This window comes from Nicotiana tomentosiformis, chromosome 4 (assembly GCF_000390325.3).
Source record: "Nicotiana tomentosiformis chromosome 4, ASM39032v3, whole genome shotgun sequence".
In the NCBI taxonomy this organism is placed as follows: Eukaryota; Viridiplantae; Streptophyta; class Magnoliopsida; order Solanales; family Solanaceae; genus Nicotiana; species Nicotiana tomentosiformis.
The window spans coordinates 87,108,105-87,119,464 of record NC_090815.1 but is presented as its reverse complement, the minus strand read 5'-3'; the positions used below and the strand labels follow the sequence as shown (position 1 = coordinate 87,119,464).

The window sequence follows — 11,360 nt, the reverse complement described above, 5'->3', positions numbered from 1 at the left end:
ATTACTGAATACCATAGAATTAACATAAGAAGAACAGCATATGATTTAATTAATATCTTCGTGGCTAATTAAAATGAATAGATCATATCACACATATTATGAATTGAATGCATGCTTCTATTTTTTTTTGTATGATTTCTTTGTGTTCTTATTTCATTTTTTTGTGATAGTGCTCATAAAAGATGATGTTTTATCAATCTACTTTTGAGCATTATAATGTTTTTGAAAAAGGTGTAAGGCTATATCTACTAGAGTAACACTTTGTTGGATGACAACGTGTATGTTTGTAACTTTGGATATTGTTCACGGGGTTTCTTAGCAACCTTTTAATATTAGCTTTTCTAAGGGGAAAAAAAAAAGAAAAAGAAAATACGCTTTCAAATATTTTAATTAGAAGATAGAGCATGTCGAATTCATCTAAAATCAATATGCACTTTTCATAAGCTTGATGAAAGTGATAGATCAAAGGAGACTCTATGGAACGTGAAAATTTAGGCAACGCACCAAGTTGATTACTTAATTTTTTTGATGTGTAGAATCAAAAATATTGTGAAGGGATGTTGTATTTTGTTGTATTACTTAATTTTTTTGATGTGTAGAATCAAAAAAATTGTGAAGGGATGTTGTATTTTGTTGTATGTGGATTCTGAGTGTTCGTGTGTACATTCATTTTCATTTGCATGCAGGTAGTAGAGAGTGTGTGTAAAGATGCCATGTAAAATTAGAATTGTAATGAAATTATCTGATGGTGCAGTGTAAAAATGGTATTACTAATGTGTGAAAGAATCTGCGAGAATATAATAAACATGTGATTATATATGTGAATATATTTTGTGGAGAGTTAATTAATGGCATAAAAAAAAAATGAAAAAGTATGGATTTGTTATGTGCAGTTACAGCTTGTGTGAGCTGTTAGTTTTACATCCATCATCTCTTGCAGCGTTAGTTTTAAAGGATTGCTAGGAAAAGAAACAAACTCTAGCCAATTAATCCTATGGCGCAAACAAGGTACGCAAAGTTTGGTGTTTGTTTGTAAGAAACTTTCAAAGTTTGATGTTTGTTTAGAATGAATTTTCAAAAGTTTATGCTGTACTTTTAAAGAATATCAATGTGAACAAAAAGAGTGTTGATCATGACAGAGCAATCACAATGAATGAAAGGGATATACACCAAAAATACCGTATATGAGAAAGTATTAAATGAGCTACACTTAATTATATGTTTGTTCCTCATAAAATAAAAATATGTAAAAGAATCGCATGTATCTTTATAGGTTCATATGATATCCAATCTTCACCTTACGAACAAGTACAATATTACGATCCATATTAATCAATCACATAAAATTATACTTTATTTTTTCATGTATTTTACTCAAAATTTGTTTAAATAATATTGATATTATTTTGCGAAACCATATATAATACTATGACTTGATACACACATGGGAAGAAACTAGTAATAATAAAACCCCAACCTTAACGCACAAGAAAATACGGCTACCCTCACAATTCATTTCGATTTTTACATTTCCGGGAAGATAATTGCAAGAGAAAAATAACATACTCACACCTGCTATTTATACATTAGCAAACACTAATCTACCATGATTAAGTGATGAACTGAGGTGAATATATATACTACTGATTAACCATACTTAAGTGAGAGAACTATGAGAAAATCCCACATTATATATTCATTGTTCTGGTGTATCACCGAATGCAAATAATTAGATGCATCCCCTACAAAGTACAGTACCAGTTCCATCTTTTTTTTTTATGATTACTACCAACCTTATTTATAATACCGCGTTGAAATTACCAAAGATTTTATAGCACCAACATTCGCGATTCAACAAAAAGCACTTGGTTTGGACACAAAAAAGGGCAAACTACCGAGTTTTTTTAAGTTTTTGTGGATTAGAGACGGAGTAACAAGTAAATACAAATACTTAAAGGCTGAGATAACATAGGAAGGAAAAGCTCAAAAGTCAAAAATGGCCCCTTAATTCAAGTACCGACACCAACTCTCTCCCCACCACCCCAACTCCCCCAGGCAAATCATCATCTTCAGCATCCAGCCACTCTAAAAGCCAGCAACCACAATAATCAAAACTGTTATTGATATAAAAACATAGTAGGAGTCGGGGAAGAAGAGAAATGAAGTGATTGCATTAGACACATTACCCATGGAACAAGCGGTAAGTCAATTCTACCAGCTCCTGAAAGTTCTATAATAAAAATTCCTCCCACAATCCAGACTATATACACTCATGTTCCGGAGTGGTGACAGAGGTACAGCACAAGATGGGCAAGCTCTCATCAGAATCGGTAGTTTACAAATGCCTTGAAAGGGTACAAGTGTTCGCCAAGTCACTCCTGGAATGTCCTATTCAAGGCTATTAGTGCAAATATGTAGCTGTGATAAACCAGACAAAATCAAGTTAGAAGAATCTATGCGACCTCAGGTGATGTAACATTTCAACCTTGAAATTACTGTGCTACATATTTTGCTTCTCTCGCAAATCAGTACAACGGAAGCAAGCCCTGAAATGATCTCTTCAGGAACCATATCTGCTCCCAGCTTGCAAGGCAAACTCACGTTAACTTTGTAGCACAAAGCAGTGGCATGAGGACCAAATAAGCAATTACATCCACAAGAAGGATTTTGTCACCTTGTTCATACCTTCTTAGCTACAGCAAAGTCGAAACCTTTAGGGAGATGTTTTCCAGTCAAACTGAAGGTTATTGAAACCATTGACTGCTCCTAGACCACTAAGTAATTGGTTTCCCAAATCTTGTTGCTGTTGACTCATACTTTGCTCTCGTGACATTGGCATGCCTACTCTTCCATTCATAGCCACGGAATTATTACCTAATGCAGCCCGAATTCCATTGGCCATTGCAGCCTGGCTCAGTCCGTTGCCCATGTTGCCATATCCTGGACCCATACCTATATTAGCATTTGCTGTCCCATTCCCAACAAGGCAGCTGCTTCCATTAAGAATGGAATTATTAGCAGTTGCTATCATACCATTTACACTTTTCATATCATTCATGGTACCACCACCTACAAGGCCACCTCCACCAAGTTGGGAAGACATCATCATTTCATGTATGATCTTTTGTACAGAACTTTGAGAGTCATTAGCATCAATATCACCTGAAAGAGTGGGTTGATGCACTGAAATATTCGGGGAATTGGCAGAATTCACGTGTGGTCCTGATGATAAGCCACCATGAGAAGTTTGTGGTGGATTGCTTGATGAACACGGTGTTGGGGATTGGAACGTAGACGGATTTGGTTGAGATTGTGGCATCGTATTTGAAGAACTTGGTGAAGGCATTTGAACAGCATTTCCCGCATAGGGGCTATTCAAGCCATTTCCTGCATAAGGGCTGTTCACACCATTCATTGGGGTCTGTTGCCTAGAGTTCATGGAATTTTGATGCAATAGCCGAACAACAGAACTACTAGAGGAAGTAACAGATGCTGGGTTCAAAGAGTTGTTTACACTTGGAATCCCATTACTGGAAGCAAGTTGCATTGCACCAGCCTGGACAGAGCTGTCGTGGTTTGAGTTCTGACTGGCCGTCTGTTGTTGCTGTTGCTGTTGCTGTTGCTGTTGAGACTGTGGCTGCTGCTGCTGAGACTGTAGCTGCTGCTGCTGAGACTGAGACTGATCCTCAGATGGTTGAGCTGGATCATGTACCCCAACCGATGAACCATTCCTACGAGGAAACTTAGCCAAGCTCTCTGGAAAGGCCAAATTTCAAGCACAATTGTAAGGTTTAAAGAACTGTATCAATCCCAACATTCATGCGGTACTCTCAGGGTTAACTTCTTACACTACACAACCCATTATTTTATATATATTCGAGAAGTTCATTTTTTTTTCTTTGAATCAGTATTTTACCTCTGACAACTTAAAGGCACATAGAATGAAATCTGCATTCAAACACAGCCAGTTTGGGTTTTTTCACCTGTACATTATTAGTTACCAGTTGCCACCTCAAAAAGCAATTCATCGTCTTTTGTGAAAATTTAACTTTAGATGATAACATTTATGCCTTGTGATGAAAACCGATCGTATCCTAATCTCTAAACCATCAAACCACAGAAAGATTAGCCCATGCAACCTCACTTTGATCTTTGAGATTAATAGGTAGGTATAGAAAACCTTGAGCTAGCATCAGGAACAAGTAGAAAGGTACACAAGCAGACTTACCCATAGGCCCTGTCCTTGTCTCTCTGCTGTAGTCAATCAAATCCTTCATGCTATTAACAACTTCTGATATCTGCAATTGCACCAGCAGTACATAGCAGAATAAGAAATTATATCCCATGAGACTGTTAATTGAAAGGAAGATTAAAACAAAATCAGAAGAATTATCATTTGAATGCACCACGTATGCAATTTTCAGTCAGTTTATCTTTATAGTGAAAATGTCACTGGAAAAAAGTCTAGGCCTACGTGATAAACACTTGGAAAGTAAAAAGGGGGAAAATTGCTGAACTGGAAGTTATCTTGTACCACTAGACCCTTTATGACACAATGAAATAAAATTGTGGAAATAGGGTAACCTCTGAAAAGTGAGAAAGAAAACGTTTCTCAACAGGAACAGAGTTACATCAGAAATCTCTATCCCAAGAATAGGCCAAAATACATTCCGTCTACTTCACACATTAACTCATGAGTCAGATTTACCAGTAGGAATTTCCAATATTACAACAACAACCTAGTATAATCCCACTAGTGGGGTCTGGGGAGGGTAGTTTGTGCAGACCTTACCCCTACCCTGGGGTGGGTAGAGAGGCTGTTTCCGATAGACCCTCGGCTCCCTCCCTCCAATAACTCCCTACCCTGCTCTTGGGTGACTCGAACTCACAACCTCTTGGTTGTCTGAGCTGCTACATGCTAGAAATCTGAATTTCGACCTTCATTTTCAGCTTTGCTTTGAATTCCACGGGAAGATGACAGATTAAAAGGAGAGGGGGGCCGGAGAGGATAAGAAAGTTGGATAGAACTGGTTGAGTCAGATATCACGCACAGAACAGGCAAACCATGACCTGGTCGGGAAGTTAAAAGCACTAACAGAAGCAAATATTTCAAGAATTTGTAGTGATATCCACATTGATACAAGCGGAATGTCTCCAAATTCCAGAAAAGGGCCAAAATAAAAACCTTCCAGCATCAGAACAAGGTGCATACCTGAAGGCATCGCACATATCTCTTTGTATAACCTAGATCATTTACCAATGGAACTTCCAAAGCTTTTGCCAACTGACGAGCTGAGGCAACAAACCTGAGTCAAAATCATAAGTCAAATCTCAAAAGTGATATTACTTAAAATTAAAAGCTATATAAAAAAATACATGATCATCAGCAAATACGCAAAGCATAAAACAATTTTCTAGAATACAAGAATATGTACACATAATTTTACACCTTATATATAGATTGTTTTTTTATTACGATTGAAGGTGCTAAAGGGGCAGTCGACCCAAAATCATATGGAGAGGAGTTGTTGCCAGAAGATTATCATTTCTCGAATCAATGCTGACTTAACTAGGACAGAACATACTGAAAGCAAATTATCCAAATAGGTGACACCGACAAGTTAGGATTATAGTTTAGGTATTATTATTACACTCACATTAATTCTGATGTTTGCCAGTAATCTTTTAGTCTAGTTAGAGAGGTATTCCAATACAAGAAAAATTGTGAGTAAATAACCTCAAGATTTAGAGAAATCCTAATTTGCATTAAAAGAAAATTATTTATAAGCAGATTATTAATAGAGTTGAATGGTTACAGAGGATTTGGATTCGTAAGACTAAGCCAACCTTCTTTTTGGGATTAGGTCATAGTTGTTGATAGATTGACATAAAAGGGTATGCATGTATATACCTTCCCCTCATTCTTCCCCTTCTCGCACTAGTACACAGTCACTGAACAAGATGTGTTTCCCCCCCTCATTCTTCCCCTTCTCGCACTAGTACACAGTCACTGAACAAGATGTGTTACATATAGCTCCCAAATATATGTAGCTCCATTGTACAGTCACTGAACAACAACAAGAAGAAGATGTGTTTCATCCTCCACACACACACAAAAAAAAAAAAAAGATACAAACAACACGAGTCGTTTTATATTTAATCCTCATTATTTATTGGAAGATCCAACACATCACAGACCCTGAACTGCTCCATTGTACACTGTCTCAGGAAATGGAAAGTTGAGCTTTCAGAACCCAACAAGACGCTCATGTTAGTTAATAAAGACATTTTAACAATCAAACACAACTGTAATTCAGGTCTTCATCCAAATATAACAAACCGCAGGTATCAACTAGACATCCATATTTATAGTTTCAGGAGAAATTGAGCTTCCAAGAGTTGGCAGCACGACCACTAACAGCAATCCATAACATTAAAATTTGAGCTAAATCTACTAACAGACGTACACACAACTAACACAAATAAAAAATTATTTCACAGCAAACTCACTATGAGTTAAAACCATAGGATGACTGACTGGTCAAAGATCACAACCTTAGCATCCACAGTCCCAACTTAAGTCTGCTAATAATGATTTGTAAAATAGAAGTACCAGCACAGATCATCAAAGAAGCCAATACCCAAAAAATAAATAGATTAAAAGCTATCTAACATGTGAGACATGGCTCATCATTATCACCCACGTAAAAACTGGAATCCATAATGAATCACCAAGAAAATAACTTTACAACATACAGTGAAATATATGTGCTAAATGAAAATAGTTATGCTTCATTACACAAAGACACAGCACAATATTGTCAGCCTGAGAATTCCGTACAAAAACTGTACCATAAATTTCAGGGACTCACATATTGCAGTTATTCTGCAACTCAGAAACAGATGCAGTAGATGATCCATTTTGGGTTGCTGCCTGGTACTTTTGAGCTGCAGCGCCGAGTTGACTCACCTACGCGTGAAAATCATAAAAGCAAATCAAAAGGATGCAAAAATCACTATATCCAAAAAAAAATTAAAGATGGAGCTTTATCCAGACAAGACAAACAATTAGCCAAAAAGATGTGAGAAACCAATATAGAAGTTAAAGCTCACAGAAGGACAGGAAACACAAATATGAGGAAACTTTACAAAGATATATCAGCATGAAGAAGCACAAATTTCCTCCGGACACAGAACTTAAAGCACCAAAATTCAGGCTCCAGTGGCCTTGGTTATCATTGCCAACAGCTGAAACAGCAATTTAATTTTTTCCGCCACCCATCTACACTGTTGCGATACTATAGCATCAGCAAACCCTTAACCAGGGGCAAGGGCTAACACTACTACCCAATGCACTGCTATCCTTCCCATCAAATATATCTAGAAGGGACGTTAACAAATAAAGACCTCATTTGAGTAGCAAATAGCTGCTTAGCTAGACAACATGCATCTGCTCTAATATAAATTATAAAGGAAAGAAAGAAAGAGTTTTTGCTAAACCAGATTAGCAAACAGAAGCACACAAGTCAGGTTAGAGCTAAACCATGACTACACAGAGATCAAGGTAAATTAGTACTTCAAAGCAACATTGATCAACCTGAGGTATCAACAATCTTCTAGGGATTAGCTCCTCATGACGTCGAGCACAAAATTCCCAAGAGATGATCTGCCAAGTTGACGAAAAGGAAATCAGATAAAAGAAAATAATAGACATTAATCAGCATCGTGCTATGTCTTAATAACTGATTAACAACTATGGTTATTGAAACCAAAATGGCTCTTCAATTAACCTTTAGATCAGGCTGTGAAAACACTATTCGAAGCTGACCATCACGTACAACGCGAAGTTGCTCAAAAACACTCTCCTGAATTGCTTTTGCATAGTCTAGGACAATTTGTCCAGATGAATTCTGATATTCACGAGGCATATCAATATAGAGTAGCTCTTCCAAGGTCCCACTTTCATATTTTATCTTGAAAAGCCTGGGCAAGACTTCAGCGGTCGCTTCTGAATGAATAAGTTGAGAAACATCAGACCCCAATAAGGATTACACGGTGAAAGGATAACCAAATGGGTGCAGAAATTACAAGTCAACAATAATGGATTTGTAAAGTTACAAAGAAGAATGAATCTTCGACAACAGAAAAGATATCAAACCAAAAGAAACATACCAAAACCACGGCCTGGCTTGCGGTTGCATATTTCACAGTGCCATACATCCTGCAAATTATATGATAGTGATTACTTCTAATTTTCTACACAAGGAAAAAGTTGGTCTGCATAAAACTGCATAACATTTTAGGAACAAGTCCAAATTAGTTACCAGAGCTGAAAAAAGAATCTATTTTTTCATAACGGCAAACCGTATAAGAGGTATTTGACTTACTATAACAACATATTTTCACTAAATAAGAAGATTTCTCAAATTTGATTAAGAAAAACCAATAACACAACCAACCTGAGGAAAAACTCCAGTGGTCTGCCGGCCACTTCCATACATAGAGACGCACCACTTTTTCTTGGCATTTGGAGCAAAATACTCGGCGACAAATTTTCTCCAGAACTCTATGTTATTGTCCTATAAAAAAGGTAGTGCAAATGTAACATCATAGGGCTTAGTCAAAAAAAATAATAAACTAAGATCAGAGAAGCTGTGTGGTAGGGTGCAGAGTGTTATGGGCCACACAGAAATTATAGTTGGCACAGTTTTCTCACTTCAGGTCTGTGTTGCTGCTGATACAAATAATGAGTCAGCCGACGGGCACACATCCCAGGCTCATAAGCTGGTTTTACAGGAGACCTTATAGCATGATTCTGTGGTTGAAATTGCGGTTGAAGTGGGTTTCTCTGCTGAGGAATAGCCTTCAAGAGTTGCTGTTGCTGTTGTTGCTGTTGTTGCTGCTGGAGCTGCATAAGCCTCTGCTGGTGGAAAAGCTGAGCTGCTGCTGCAGCTTGAGGGGACTGTTTGGACATGTGAAGTAATTGCTGTTGTTGCTGCTGCTGCTGTTGCTGATGTAGAAACAAAGAGGGTGAGGAATGTTGTGACTCCATCTTCACAGTGGCAAGGCCTCTCATACTTTGTATCTGTTGGGGCTCCTGCTTTACAGTCGTCAGGTTTCGTAGTGCTTGCAACTGCTGTGGTGTTTGATCATTGGTCACTTGGGGCTCCTGTTTGACAGGTCCTACACCTCCTAATCCACCTCGTATGGATTGAAATTGCTGCTGCTGTTGTTGTGTTTGGGAATTGCTAGGGGCAGAAAATTGCTGAAATTGTTGATTATGTTGGTAGTTCTGGGAATCAAGCTGTTGGGACGGTGACTGCTCAGTTAACATCTGGTTACCAGAATGGCTGGGAAACCGCTGTCCCTGAACTTGACCTGAATTTGGATTTGCTGCCATGCCCGATGAGCTAAACGATGTTGAAGGAGCATTAAATCCCATACCATTGCCAGCACTGGCCATTGGATCAGACTCGGCCCCATTATCAGCTCGCCCTGAATTATGACCACCATTTCCTAAGGACTGATGGAGCAGAGACGAAGCATTTGGAGCATTTCCTAGCATATTCATGTTACCAAACTGAGTCCGAGGTGACACAATAGAAGGGAAACCACCTGGGGTAGGCATTCCACCCCCTTGACCACCCAATAAACTAGAATTTGATCGCAATAACGAAGACGGGACAGGCTGGGCACCTCCAAGTGGATTAGGAGGTCCTGGTGGCACCATATCTTTTATGCAATAGATAACAATCTACAAACACTTAACAAATTATAGAAAACTAAAACGGAATGAAGCCTAACACCCCAGATCTGGAGACTTCATACTTTACTCTGAAAAAGAGAATTACACAGAACAACAAGCAGAACCTACTACATCAATTGACATTCCAAAGTCCCTATTTTGAGCCAAACCAAAGGGAGAACCTTCATGCTGAGAAAACCTGTTGTGCATCATCAATAGAATACCAAGTACAAGCTACAAGCTTTAACTCTTAAACTTCCAAAGCTTCTCTTTTTCTGCTCAAATAAATATCTCTATCCACTTATCCCTGCAAGAAAAAAAACAAAAAAATAAAAAATTGTTTTATTGTGTCAAATTTCTCCCTTGCTTCCATAAAAACATAGCTAAACCCAAATCTCAACACAGTAAGAAAAATCAAAAAAAATCAAAAAAAAAAAATTCATACTCAATCACTAATCAAATAAAGCAGCTATAAGTGGAGAATACACGAAAACTTAAACAAGAAAGAAAATCAGAAAACTGAGAAATAAAAAGACGAAAAAAAAAATCCTCTAAAAAACGAAGCTCGGTACAGTAAATAATTCGAGAGTAGAAAAATAAAAACAAGTGATTAATAAATTACATGTTCACTTGATCGAGCCCTAAATCGCGCAATAAAGTGCAAAGAACAAGATCCACAGCTCAAATTAGCTTGGGGACTTTGCTTTGTCAAAGTGAAGAAGTTTCAGTAGAGAGAAAGAGAGGAGTTTTCTCTGAGTTTCTGCGCTGTCCTCTTTAGAGCGAGAAAGTTAGAGAGAGAGTTCTTGCGGACGTCAAAACTGCATTCAATCAGATTGAATATTTCTCTTTCCTTCACTCTTTCTTTCTTTACCTTTTTTTCTTTTTATTTTTAAATTTTAAATATTTTTCTTCTCTCAATCAAACGAAGTCAAATCCTCTTCTGCCTTTTTCCTGTGGGTGTGTGGGGTGGAGAAATGTTCTGGTGTACATGCATGTGCATAGTGCAAAAGCTCATAAATATGGACGTTCGGTTCATGAGATGGATGAAAAGGCATAAGTACCCTTAACTTTGAATCGATTTCTCAGTTACAACTTACACATCATATTTAAAAACATTTACTTATATTGTTAGTCTACAAAATTTAGATCACAACTTTCAAGAGTTTAAATTTATTAAATTATATATTAAGTTTTAACATGAATTTTGTCAATCAAATTAATTTATTATTATTTATTTAACATATTCATCAATTTTTTTCTTAAATTATTTAAGTAAATGGTATACATATAAGAGCTCTATGTTGAAAATGGGTATTCCAGCAAAAAAAGGGGAGAAAAAAAGAGATTGGGTGATAGAGAAGGAAGAAGGAAATGATGGACTTTCTAAAACTTGAGATGATTTTCGTTCTATGTGTATCGCCTTACGATTTTCGGAAAGGTCAAGCGTTGAAAATTGAATATAGAAATATTCATATTATTTAAGAATAGCAGTCCAAATTTATAATACGTAGTTTAAGGTTTGTTAACAAAACTACACTAATACGATAAATTTTACTATATAGCGATGTCATATTTAAGTAACATCATTTTGCCCAGTCTCATCTTTTTTTTTATG

General features: G+C 37.1%; 1 protein-coding gene across 2 annotated transcripts; it reads right to left on the bottom strand.

Moving 5' to 3' along the window:
* Positions 1–2,151: 2,151 nt before the first annotated feature.
* On the bottom strand, positions 2,152–10,628 carry LOC104116489 (transcriptional corepressor SEUSS-like). 2 transcript variants are annotated; one of them, XM_070199974.1, is made up of 11 exons: positions 10,368–10,628; positions 8,717–10,052; positions 8,460–8,579; positions 8,173–8,221; positions 7,791–8,008; positions 7,598–7,666; positions 6,873–6,970; positions 5,213–5,306; positions 4,229–4,298; positions 3,631–3,756; positions 3,417–3,600 (listed from the first exon to the last, which is right to left on the bottom strand). In XM_070199974.1, coding segments are annotated over exons 2-11 (1,860 nt in total). In that variant the 5' UTR covers positions 9,731–10,052; positions 10,368–10,628; the 3' UTR covers positions 3,417–3,598. The 2 variants fall into 2 exon arrangements, with proteins under 2 accessions (XP_009625648.1, XP_070056075.1); XM_009627353.4 differs by having other exon boundaries at positions 2,152–3,756; positions 10,368–10,623.
* Positions 10,629–11,360: the final 732 nt, after the last annotated feature.